We start from the raw sequence: 14,638 nt of genomic DNA, 5'->3' as shown, positions 1-14,638 counted from the left end.
AGGTTTTACTTTCAATGTAAAAATAGATCGTGAACGTAAAAATAGTTCAATATGTAGAACATATTAGGAAATACATACCTTAGCAAAACAATGTATTCCTGTTAGCCAAAACTGATACTAAGGTTGAGAAATATGTTATATAGAAAAGGACAGGATTCAGGAAGAATTTTTTTATCCGATAATTTGAAAATGTTCATGTCGGACCGGATAAAGCGGTTTCCGTGAAAGATTTATATCGGCATTTTTTACTAAACTTATCAGAAATAATATACTAGTTTTGTCCTATATGTATGGAATACGTTAGCTAAAGGCTCGATTTAATCAGATTAAAATTGTATTAAGGTTTCCCCGTATATCTTTTTTTTTACAAATTTCATATAAAACCCCACTAAAAAAAGGGAAGGCATATAACTATATATTATGTTGGATTTTCACCAGTACAGAGTTAAAAGACGCAGAATCGTCTAAAGTATACTAGTTTAATTTGTCATAGTTTTGTCGACCATATCTTTTGTTTCTCATGTTATGAACATGTATAAACGTTACAGTTTTTACAATTTAATTTCGTTGAAATACATAAGAAATATTTGAACAAAAACAATACTGGTTATATTACCAAAAATTGAAAACGTTATACAACAAAAATTTATCCAAATAAACAAATATAACTGTGGCAATTCTGCTTCTATTGGTATTAGTACATTAAAATCCGATCAGAAATGTCCCCACAATATTTTTTTGAAAAAACGTAGTTTTGTCAGAAAGCGACATGTTTTTTTTTTATAACGCCAGAAACTACCTGTATGAAAACTTGTGAAACTTTATCGTAACGTTACTCGGTTTGACGTCGAATTGCATAAGGTCGATTTCTATCCGACGCGGCTCATATGTTTGCATGCAAAACATTCTATTTTGGTGAAGCGGTCTAAATATAACACAAACAAAAATTTTTGAAGGAGCAAAAAGTTGAAAAAAGGTATATTAAAAACAAATAATTTGACAAGCAGGTAGAACATGTTCTCTTTAAACCTGCTGTCCGCATTGTTTTTGCCAAATAAACGGATCACCAGATGTAACAATTGAATTTAATTCATAAATTGTTCTTAAACAAAAAACAAAAAACAATAAGTTTGCGGAAAAGATGTTACACTGCAAAAATGAGGTGCAAAAATTTGTACATGTCCTGATTTTGACAATTAATTTCTCTTTAGTGATGTTAGGAATCGAAACGGTATATAAATATAAACAAGTCTAAAAATAACACTGCTTTTCTAGAGTGAATCGGTTACTTATTCGTAAAAAAAACATTGAAATTTGAAATTATTTTTAATTTTAGTCTTAAAACTTTCATACCCAAAAACTATTATGATCATCCCTTATATCATCTAAACTATTAATTTCTGGTTTCATAGAACTCCACAGCTCGTTACCATGGTAATTGGTAATATTCAAAGATGGCGTGTAAACATCAACCGCAAGACAACGGCACGCTCTATAGAAATATATAAACGAATAAAATAAGATTGTATTTGCATGGTTGACAAATATGTTATATCGACTTTAACACCAGTTTCTGTCTTAAAATTTGTATTTTGTTAGTAAGAAAATAACAGAAGTGACATAGAAACCAACCATGCACACACCAAAAGTCAACGTTCATGTCAATTTTGAAAATGTTCTATTCATTCTAAAAGACAAGCAACATAAATTTTAGTATTCATGAGCTTTCCAAGAATAAATATGCTAAGTTTTAAAGAGATCAATATATATTAGTATGCGATCTTTATAAACGAATTATACTGAAGTCCTTTTGCGGCAACATGTAAACACTGAAATGATTCATATCGAGTTTTCGCTTCATGGTGTCAAATTGGCTGGAAATAAATAAACGACATTTGGATAGTTTTTGACTAAAGAGACACAATAAAGATGTAAAACAATGTATTTTTTTTTTCATTTTTATACTTTAATGTGTTCGCGCATTTTGAAAAAAATCACGATGCCTACGACAAACATAAGCGGAAAAAGGGGGGATACTCTAGCGTTATACTTTTTAAGATAGTGTAAGAGCTTTCATAGTGACTATCGTAACTCCATGTTTATTTCTAACTCCGTTTGTGTAGAGATTATTAACAGATATATCATATTATGGAGGGGTCTTTGAGAAAAATACTAGTTAAGGGACTGAAACTCTGTCCTCAACTGATATTTTTCGCAAATAACCCTCCATAAAAAGATAAATCTGTTTAATTTCTTTGAATACATTTGGATTGAAACTCTCTGTACAGGTGGAGATAACTACTTGTAAGTTGTAATTCATAAACATGTTCATGCATAATTTTGAGGATACACATGTACACAATGTAAGTGGATATTATCATAGAACTGCGGGGTTTATACATGTATTAATACGCGTGAGCTCGCTTTTTTATGTAACGTCCTATCCGAAAAATTTTGGCCGTATGATGCTTGAGAAGGTAAAAAAGGAAATGTCCAAAATAGCAAATACCATGGTATTTGTGGAAAATTCACCGGCAGTGGAGAAAAACAGGTAGTATCGTTTGAAATGAGGAAAACATCAGAATATGCGAACAATACAGTGGTTATCAACCAATTGAAATCTGGCTTTCTAATATAAGGTGTAATCATTTATAAAATTAACTTGGTTACTTTTTTAACCTCAATTCTCATAGTGTTTTTACGACTTTAAGATATGACCAAGGATTAGTAGGATAACGAGATAACGTATTACGAACGACAAAACAATCTTTCTAAACTAAGATTATTCTCCTGATAAGAAAAAAAAAGCCAACAAGCACTTAGTCTAGTGGATTGAGTATGGAGCCCCTTCTATCAAACTAGTGTTTTATGAGAAATATTACTTTGCTAAGCCTTAGTAAACAATAATTTTTTTTTAAGTTTTAAATAGATAGTAAGGAAAATCGTCACATGACATGGGTACATGGATCTTTTTTGAAACAATATAGGTTTAAGCTAAAATATCTAGATCTATTTTTTAATGTTGAACATGCATTTTTTTATACTTGCAGTGACTTGCATATTAACATAATAAATTTAAAAACAGGTCATTGCAATGGTCAAGATTTAAAACCAGAAAAATATATAATACTAGGGCATGTACATGTTGTAGGTTGATATAAGAGTATGAACATATTGTCTATTTGTCTATTAGAAAATATATTTGTTTATTAAATAAAGTTGTAGGCATTTGAACTAATACTTTTTAAAGAGTTCATTTTGAGTATTCAGGCGAAAATTCAGTTGAAATAGAACAAACGAATCGAAGCTCTTTGTTAGAGAAGGCAATAAATGCTTATTATAATGTTTACTAATGTTAATAGAAACAAATAAAACGACATTTTTCTTCTCAATTGCGAAGTGCTTTATGTTAAAAACACCATTTGCATAAGTTTTCAATTTATCTATTACATAGTTATGCAGAACAATTAGATATCAAGTCGACGACATGGGTATCTATCAAGTTGGATGTAGAAAATGCATAACCTCCAATTTTTTTTTTAAATACCACGGACGGAAAACACATGAAATATATGGATCAAGTGAAATACCTATATATCTTATGAATCACAAAAACAGAGTAGGTGTGTTCGAATAGCTATTATTTTTTGATAAAAGTACTTGACGACAGTTTTTTAAGTTGGATGATGAAATATATTTTTTTTTCGTATGTGATGACTAGGGTTTATAACCTTCAATGCACTTCCGCGAAATATTTAATTAGAATTTTTTTTAATGTTTAAGAATTTTCGAATATTTCATCTGACAACCGATCAGACAATAGTTTTATGTTGAATCAATGCAGACAAGATTATTTACTGATGATCATTAGCTAGTAGATATATTTGTCTTAATAAAGTTCAATACAACTGACGTATACGGATCGTAATGGTGCTACATGTATGTGGATAAATTTGTTGGTTTTCAACCACAAAATTGGTAGCACGTCAACCCTACAATGGCTTCCATTTCTACGATTGTGAAAATGAACTGGCATAATGGGGAGATAATTTTGACGCAGTAGAACCCTGACTGCATTATTTAACTGAAAAATACATAATGTCTATTTCAAAAGTATCATAAAAACTTGTGATAATGTTTCATTCATTTCAGATAGTTTTCTTAAACTTAATACCAACAGCATTGTGTATGTCATATTAAACTACAAATCCTTATCACAATGCATACAATTATTGTGGTTTTCCATGATCCATAACAAATGAAGAAACATATAATACTTACAATTGTCATATGTAAATGTTGTACTGAAAAATTATCTCAATAACTGGTATAAAAATTAAGATGAATATTAATGTGAACATTTCCTTGTTAATCTTACAAGAAAGAAGTGCACAGTCATTTCCTCTGGTGTAATATTTTTATTTTGTTGTCTTCCATGTTCCAGAGTCAGTTTTGACAATAATGGAATCCTTCCTTCCTTCTTCGTACTCTGAACATCAAAGTTATTTCCTTTCTCTTTTTATACTGTATATACATCAAACTTCCGGCACTATTCATGAAGATTTATTGAGCACCAATTTATAGTTTTATTGTTGATATATATTTATCCCACGTGTGCCAAGTTTTTAAAATAGTTTTATTGATCTACAAAAAAGTTCTTAATATTCCTAAAAGATCATACAGACAGAAACAAAAGTATACTTAACAACAACATTATTTTCATTTATCTGTGTTTAATATTATATTATACGTATTTTTTTCCAAAGTGGATGGCTTTCGTAAACTGTTTAGCAATTCACAGTGGTATAATACTTTTCCTATTTATAATTATTCATCTCTTATTTTATTACTTCATATTTACATTGTATCATAGATTCAATTTATTCGTTCAGTGTATGTTCATTTGTGACTACTATCACTCATTTTTGTTTTTATGGTTTTTTTTCATAGAGTTAAGTCATTCCAATTAATATTTTATAGTATGTTTTCTATGTTGTGATGTTACACTAGCGTCTCAGATCAGAAATGGTTTGGTACCATTTAAACGTCTAATTCGCTGCAATTGTTTGCACCTATCTGAAGTCAGGAATCTGATGTTCAGTAGTTGTCGTTTGTAGATGTGGTTAAAAAGTGTTTCTCGTTTCTCATTTTTATGTAGATTAGACCGTTGGTGTTCCCGTTTTAATGGTTAACACTAGTAATTGTTGTAGCTTGCTGTTTGGTGTGAGCCCAGGCTCTGTGCTGACGACCGTACCTTGACCTATAATGATTTACTTTTATAAAGTGTGACTTGGACGGAGAGTTGTCTCATTGGCACTCATACCACATCTTCCTATATCTATAGACTTCAGATACATATGTGTATTGTGAATCAATATCACAAATAAACATTTATATAATCAAATGACTATAGACATCAGAAAAAGTTACAAATTAACCAAGACAAAAACTTCAATGTCAACTGAAAGGGATGATTTGAAATGATAGTATGATGACTATCAAATCTACATAACAATAAATAATAGTTCTTGCAAATCATAACATCTCATTTGTCTGCCTTTGTATTAAATGCCGGCAAGCGATAGCCATAAGTGTCATGCATGCACAGACTCATGTATGCATATACGCTTAATACTTTATTTGTTTGTTATTATACTAATTAAAATTTGAAATATACACCTTAATAACAAATAAGCATGCATGTGCTATCAGGGCAATCTGAAGATTCATGTTTAGAGGGTAATAAAGATGAAAGCTGACAAGCATGGTGTTCGGACATTTTAACAAACACCAATCCTTACGTTATATCATGATTATTGCTGACCATTAAGAACCGATTTTCCAAAAAAATAGACTAGTATATGTTCATGGCAGGTCAGTCTACAAAATGTCGACCCAGATTAATATATTCATTGATCAATGAAGATATGATTGTTTTTCGTTTTTTTAATTTCATTAATTATTGAAATCTGTACATTTGTTAGAAATGAAAACATCGAATACCGATATCTTATCCTGTTCTCGTTAATGTTGGCAATAGATCATGTAAATATATATGTGTTAGTATTTGTTAGTTCATTTTACCAAACATTATATCAGCTGTAGTTACTATAAGATGATATCACATTTTTCATTTGCATTTAAAAAAATAACATAATAAATGTTCAATAAAAAAATGGACCACAAATAATTTTATGATCATATTAGAATAATTATTTTAACAAACATACATATATTCTAAGTTTTATGATTTTTTAAGAATGGACATATAGAAGAAAAATTAGTGAAATTAACAAAATTTGAATAATAAATAAAAAAAAGAAAAAACATAATACAAAAGAAAAGAAAATGAAAATAGATATACTGTTCTGATCATTTTTTTTAATGTTAGTTCACAAATCATATTTTTAACATATGAATTATTATAAGACTTTAATTACAATCGAACAAATGAGTAAATTGAATCCAAATTTTTTTTAAACTCTCAAGTTTATTGTTTCTTACTGCTATACACTTCTCTAAATTATATAGATTTCTTAGTACTTTCTTCACAGCATGAATTGATAAAACTTTTTGGAAATATCTTGTATTATAAATATATTGTTTATGACAGAGATAAATCAGGTTTGAAATTTCACTTTGTATTATACATGTAAGACAGCACGAAATAATTTTTTTTTTGTGAATGAGTCCTATACATACCATTAAATAAAAACCATATATATATTTTTTTCTAATAAATGCTGGACCTTTTCACAATTCCATAGTACATAGTCTATAGTTTATATGTCTTCCTTATAAAAATACATAGTTGACTATGAATGACATTAACTTTACACAAAAAAATTGTTTATAGCTAATATTCTATGATTACTCTAAACTGTAACAATTGTAATTTTCTGTTATTAGTAACTGCAAAGGGAAGTTTGAAAAGTTCTCAACATTCTAATTCATTAAGTTCCCAAATTTCATACCACTTTTTCTGCCCATTAGGAACCACTTTAGGTATTAACATCCAGTATATATCTTTAGTTCTGTTTTTTTTTCTTTTAAAATGGTTTGAACAAAAGAAGGAATAAAAGCTTCTGCGAGCTTATTATCTCCCCTTGAATACAGCTTCTCTGTCTGATTTAATGCTGAAATGGTACTATTATACAGCATTACATTCCCAAAAATATCAAAATTGTCTTTTATTTCCCCATAGGAGAGAAACCTTCCACTATTACTAATCACATCATTTACAAAAACAATACCTTTATTATACCAACTTCTATATAAAATTCATGTTTGTTGTTGATATTTATATTCTTATTCATCAATAATATACTAGCAAGAAAATATTCCCAAGTAGAGTTTATATCGTTATCTACAAAATACTGCAATGCTTTAAATACATCAATCCAAAATTTGTTTTTGACTGTTGAAATAGTGTTTGTTGTTTTAATATTTATCATCTTTAACCCACCATTCTTATAATCCATGTGCAGCACTTCCTTTTTTACTCTATGAACTGTTGAGTTTCAAAAAAATAATAAATAGCGTCCTTAATTTTCTTAATCATCTCAGCATTAGGGTTTTGTAATGTTAAAAAGTGATGATTTAGTATAGGAAGAATAAGAGCCACAGATATTTTTCCAATAACTGCTAAGTTTCTTTTAGACCATGTATTTATCGGAAGATACCTATCAGTATAATTTAAGTTGAAAATTTTATCAAGATCAATATAAAAGTTTATCCCTAACAGTTTAAAAGAAGTTGACCCCGATGATAAATTTCTGTTCTGGCATAACATGTCTCTACTGTATTTTTTACTTCCAATCCATACATCTTGAGTTTTTGTCAAATTTATCCTTAGTCCAGAAGGTTTTGCATACCAATCTAGCTTTAATAAAGCTTCTTCCATAGATTCTTCACTTCCATCCAAAATCAGTGAAGTGTCATCTGCAAACTGCGAAATTTCTATACCCTGTATTTTTGTATTACCTCTAACCTTTATTTGCAAGCATCTCTGCACATAATACGAAAAGGTACGGTAATAGTGTGTCCCCCTGTCTACAGCCTCGTCCAATACCAAAGAACTCTGATAAATTACCACCCTGAATGACTGCAGAGCTAATATTATTGTAAAGTTCTTTTATCCAATTGATTATCACTAGTAGACAGATTTAAGTCAGAAACGGTCATTTTGATCTGATCAAGTCTTGATTGACTTAATTTACCGCTAGGAAAAAACGTAAAGACCTGTTTAGACACTCAGACTCTTTTCAGATATACCGTGTGAAGTCAGATCAGTAGTGTCAAGATAAACAAGACAGATTCTTCTAACATTCAAATAAGACTTGATTAGATCACGTTCAGATCAAAAAAGACCTAAGGTAAAAAGATCTGTTTGGTAGCTGTAAGATCGTGTTCAGTCGTGTTAAGATTTTTTTAAATATTTTGAATAAAACAGACCACACTTTATATGTTTTTTATCAGGGGTTACTCCCCCTTTATGAATAAAATTTCTATAACTTGGATGATATTCTTTTGTGGTCTTTTAATGTGACTGTATATCTACTTCATTAAATAAAGTATGCAAACTTTTAAAAAAAATCATTTTTCCCGATATAATTTTTAAAATTAAATTGGATATTCAAGGAACGATTAATTGTTGTAATCGGAAAATGTGTCATAAAAAACTTTGCAGTCGTGCTTTCTGACATAAAGTAGTCCTGTATGTATTCATTCCGCTTCTACGATATAATGATCAGTATTATATCTCAAAGATGTTCTTTAACATTTTTTTGTTTCAATCTAATGAAAATATTAGTTCTTATCTATATTTGGTCAAGAAATGTTTATTTCAAGTATATAATTTATTTAATATTTCAAAATTATATACAGCTGACAGAATGACAATATGCAAATTCGGTAAATCAAACAGATTTATACCATATTGTTGCATTCAAATGTTTTTAATTTTGTTTGATAGCATACTTTGTTTATATTGCATTGCTCCAATCGTATGGTTGTTTTGACGACTATCCAACTTGATACGGAAAATGTTTTTCGAGTATTTTTTAAATAAGCATGGTCTGTCATTTTTAAACTGTTTATATTGGAATTAGTGAGAAACTTCAAATCATAAATAAGTGTTCCGTGAGAAATTGTTTTCGAAAATCTAGTTTGTTCATAATTTTTTAATGTGATTTAAAAACAAATTCGGACCTTTCCTCATCGGTTCACTAGCATGGCTAAAGGTATTACCCCCAAAAGTATTGTGAGGAGTAATAAACCAGGTATATCTTTTTCTTCAGTATACTGCAAAATATCATACATAAGTCGTATTTTATCTCCCATATAACGCCCACTTATAAAGCCAGTTTGATATAAATTGATAAGTGTATCTAAAACTTTTTAAAATCTATTTGCGATCATTCCTAACCAAATTTCATAAACTGTATTTAATAATGAAATGGGGCACCAGTTCTTCAGAAAATGCCGTGGCTTGTTATCCTTTGGCAAACATATGATAATGCCTTATTTTTGAGTGACTGATAATGATCAAATGTGGAATCCATAATTTAGAGATTCTAATGTACAATAAAATATATATTTTTTTTTTTAAATGAAAAACTTAGTGCAAAAGCCGTCAGATCCAGGAGATTTTTTATTTTACATTTTTTGTAATTCCAAACCTGTTTCAGCTATAGTTATCTCCCCTTCTAATTATTTTTTGCATCCTCTGTCAATTTTTCAAATTTAATTTTTTTTTAAATAATTTTCTTACTGTTCAATTTTGTTACCATGGTTACAGCCATTTAAACTAAAATCCCCATTTTTATATAGTGTTTCATAAATTACTTTTGTTTCTTTTAAACTATCATATTGTTTTTTTTATAATCCTTCCATCTTCTGTTTCAACTTTTGGTATAATTTTACAAGTAAATATTTAGTTTACTTTCCTCCTTCTTCAATCTATTTAAAATTTACCCTTGAACGTATTAATTTACTCTTCATCTTTTCTTTCCTTATAATCTCTAGTTCTTGTTTTTTATCTTTTAATTGATTTATTAATTCTTCCTTAAAATTTGCTTCTAATGAAGCAATTTCCCTTTGTAAATCAAAAACCTTTTTATCCTTTTCATTTTTCTTAAAACTTGCGTATGAAATAATATTTCCTCTGATTTCCATCAATAAAGTGTCAAGAAATAATTGCGTGTTTATAATAAGTTGCAAATTTTCATCATTAATTTCATCAATATGTTCCAAATCATAAACATGTGCACAATATTGTTTCTTGACATCAATTATGTTTTCTTTAACAATATTTACTTATTCTTGATCATATTATTTGGAGTTATTGAATTTCCACAGTCCTTTAGCTCTTATAAATGGGTTAAATTGTAGCTCTAAAATTACAAAAGAATGATCCAAGCGATAGCTAGGTTCTATTTTACAATTTATTGAATTTGTTAACATGTTATCTGTAAAAACAAATCCAACCTAGCTTGTTTCAAGGGCTTCTTTTTCCTGCATGTATATCTACGCAAGTCTGGAAAAAGTTCCGTAAAAGGATCTATTAGGCTCTATTGATCTATGATTTCTAAAACTTTATCTCTAGCACTAGGGTTATTAATATGCAGATAGTTACAATAGTCTATATTGGGATATAATACAAGATTAAAATCACCACATATTATAAAGTTTTCATTTCCAAAATCTTCTATGATATACATAAAAAGATGGTAAAAATTATGATTATCTGCATTATGACCATACGATGAGAGAAGTGTTACTCTCTCCTTGTCTATAACAATATTTAATGCTAGATAATTACCATTTACCTCTTTCTTCTCTTTTCATACTCTAAATTCAAAATTAGTATTAAACATTAAAGCAACTCCTCTAGAGTTTGAGGAGAAAGATGAAAAATAACGCACAAAGCCCCACATGGTCTTGATATTCATTTCACTTTCAATTGTGAAATGTGTATCTTGAATACAATAGATATTGCATTTTTTAGACTTAAGGAAATTAAATACATCTCTTCTCTTCTCTATGTCATCTAGACCTTGACAGGTAACAGATAAGATCTTTAAAGAACCCATTCAACTATGAGTAAAAAAATTGTGAAGTCCAAAAACTCAAATTAAATTAAAAGCAATATTCATCAGATGGGTTATTTGTACTGAGAAAGTATCTTGTTTAAACAAAAAATACAAAAAAGGAAAAAAAACAATTCGAAAAAATGATGAATCTATTAGACAAAAAAATATATAAGACAACAGGCATTCTTCCTGTTTTCTGCATACAATGTAATGCTGCAGTTTCAATTTTTGAAATATTTTTCTCTGTTTAATTAAAATTTCACTCAACTATATTAATAAATCTTATTTTGTTTGACATAATATGTAATCAGATCAGAACAACTTCAAAATAATATACAAACTTTAAGTAATAATTGTTTTTTAAAAGGTAGCTAGAATTAAATCCCTTCTTTCAGTATTGAGTAATCTAAATCTACAAAGTACATGTATATTTCTTAACCTCTAAAAAGTCGGAATTACTTCCCTTCTGTCAGTCTTCTGTTGATGTCATCATACAACCCATATTTCATTTGAAGACAATTATCAGTTCTGCCATAAATTTCACAATTGACCTACCACACCTGATCAAACCTTCCACTATCTTCTAGTCTTTTTATAAGAGCCATATTTCTGGCAGCAAAACATATAACATGTAACCCCTTTCTTAAGTAAACAATTGGAATGCGGCTTTCTCTACAGACTACATTTTTCTTCAAAAACATGAATATCGACAATCCTCGGCGGAAGTAGGCTAAAATAGATTAAAACAAATTCACCTCAAAATATAATCAACACACTTCTTTATTTCGTGTTTTTGTTGTACTGGTAAAACTGACTGCTTTCATATCAAGGTGCCCGATCAGCTGTACATGTCAAAAAATATGTGAAGCGACCATCCATTATTAAGTTTCAATAATGTTTAATTGTTCGAGACAAATTCTGACTAATGGCACAACATTAAAGAGCTGGAGGAAGGACACACATACAGAGTGGATACTATAAGGGACAATTGACTTGTCGCAAGAGCCCTTATTAAATTGAGTTAACTATTGGGTGGACTAGCATGTTTTTAAATGGTGAATACATATTCGTGAACGAAAACAAATGCACATACAATCTAAAAACTAATCGAAAGAACCGCACATTCATTGCTGTTCTTCATCTTATTCATAGTCTAATTATACCTTTAACATGGAATGCCCTGACTTTCAATTGAAGACTGCCTTCATATGGGATTTGTTTGCTTTCTTTCGTATACTATTACGCTGCATCTGAACTGAACCATTGCAGGTTTGTATAAACGAATTACAAATACGCAAATTAAACTTACATGTTATGTCAACATTTGACCGAGTTTCTAATTGTAAAATATAAAAACAATGCAACCATTTAGAAAATTATAGGTCAACTTAACTTATTCCATAAATGCATATGTTTTTGTAACAAATAACAATAAAGCTGCCGTCCAAATTCCACAGAGACAACTCAAAAAGGGCGCTACAATATACAGAAGCCAATTTAGAATACGAAAACACTTCTGTTTTACATATTTTGTTTTAAGATATCAAAAACGAATATTCACAACTCTATATATTCTAGATTTAAACACAAATAACTATGCAGCAGTATAGACAAGAATTTATATTTAAATTAGAGAAGGAAACGGAGAATATGTTAAAGAGACAGCAACCCGATCACAGAGCAGAAAACAACACAAGACCATCAAAGTGTCTTCAACACATAAAACAAAAATCCCAAACCCGAAGCCGGGTATTAGTATCAGCTGGCCCCTTAACATCTTAATTATTAACTCTTTGTTGTTGATCACAATCCTTTTTTCTGTTTTCTCTTTCTTTCTATATATTATAGGCTATTGTCTTCATAACAAAAATCAATAAATGACGAAAAAGAGTCAGAAGAAAACAATCTCATAAGTTGACAAAGATTTACAAACGTGATCGCATTTACACGAAATATGACGATAAAAATAAACCAATTTGGAAACAACTATATAGAAAACTTAAAACTGAGCTAAAAAAAACAAAAAAAACTTTAAGTCCTATACGGTGACGTCTTGTAGATAATAGAGGGTTTTGCTTTGTGCAAAACATCAGCAGCACATGTGACAAGAATTGTTTCAACGGAGTTCCAGACAGAAGTGTTGGTCGACAGCATATTTGATAGATTAAGTGGATTAATATTTTAGCAAATTATCGTCATTTTAGTGGGTGCTGATTGTAAGCAACTGCTGTCGACATCAATTTATATTCATATACAATACAATTTACCAAGAACCCTCTAACAGAAATAAAAATAATTCAATTTGGTTTTTTCCAGATAGATTAGGTAGGATGTATCCCATTAAAATATGTATTAACGTAACGATATTGTCGAAAGTTGAAGGTCTGTCACACATTCTGATCGGTTTGTCGGTGTTGAAACAGACGAAAAACTACAGAATAGAAATGTTGCGAATCGCGACGGTTTTCATTTATTCAATTGTCAATTTCGAACTTTTCATAAAACAAGAGGAAAAAGATATTGAAGTAATATTCTAACTCTTTAGTCATAAGTAGATTGACAACTTCGTTGCAAAAAACATATATCAATGACAATATAAACAATATAGCGTTATTTTGACGATTCCCACCTAATACCGAGAATGATTGCAGGCGCTTTGGAAAATTAAGCAGATCCTATTTCACATTAAACAACCTTCCTGTTGTTATGTGAATACAAACCCGGCGCTAAATTTGATTTGGTAGGTCACATTCGAGGAATAGAGGGTGTGGTAATAGTGACAAAATTAAGAACATACCCGTCGCCATCTGTGAAAAATATCCCATTACGACCGACCAACTCATGATGACGTCTGTAAAATACTCGAAGGGATGATTTCAACTTCTGCATTTTAATCCTTTGGCGTAATGATTACAGTGTCTAATCAAGTATGGCATGAATGGTGCTACGTAATTCGTATTTAGAAAAGTTATATACTTTAGCATGTAGAATGAAAGAGAATGAAAGCAGCAAGTAATATTACAACATTGTGTATAATTATCCTAAAAGCTTTGTTATGATTTATTTCCAGTTATTTTGAAGACCTTGCATATAAAGTGATGACAGAATTGTATTGCATAGATAAAAACCAGGCTCGGAAACTGTTGGTGAACAAAGTAGAAAACTACACAGTTTTTGAAATAGTCGAGAAATTTACGCTGATGAAATTTATGGGACATGCTGCCTGTCAAACGAGTCTAAATAAAATTTGGAAGGGTGGTATTTTAGATTATACATCAGATCTTAAGGTACACAACACAAATAAATAAGTGTTAAATGAGAGCGAAAAAAACCACAAGGTATAATTTCATAGTTTCATCTCTTGAAATTAGTAATCCTGTTTTATACAAAGATTTTTCATTGTTTATTCACCATGTTTGAAAATAAATCACTATGCGGCTTAATATATTTAGATAACGAAATAAGGTGTGCATACCATTGACGTTAATACAATTATCCGTCATAAAAATAAATAAAAAAGGCACAATAACCTTAAATAGTAGCAC

The 14,638-nt window shown here is 29.7% G+C and overlaps 1 protein-coding gene across 1 annotated transcript in view; it reads left to right on the top strand.

Annotated features, from left to right (window-relative positions):
* LOC139484110 (transient receptor potential cation channel subfamily M member-like 2) overlaps window positions 1-14,401 on the top strand; it is a 36,103-nt gene extending 21,702 nt beyond the window's left edge. Inside the window, exon 10 of the mRNA XM_071267837.1 lies at window positions 14,164-14,401. Coding sequence (XP_071123938.1) covers window positions 14,164-14,401 — 238 coding nt within the window. The remainder of the gene's footprint in view (window positions 1-14,163) is intronic.
* The last annotated feature ends 237 nt before the right edge of the window (window positions 14,402-14,638 follow it).

The sequence above is a fragment of the Mytilus edulis genome, chromosome 8, assembly GCF_963676685.1.
Source record: "Mytilus edulis chromosome 8, xbMytEdul2.2, whole genome shotgun sequence".
NCBI classification, from domain to species: Eukaryota; Metazoa; Mollusca; class Bivalvia; order Mytilida; family Mytilidae; genus Mytilus; species Mytilus edulis.
Note: the sequence above shows the minus strand (reverse complement) of the source record. Positions and strands in the feature narration are given on the sequence as shown.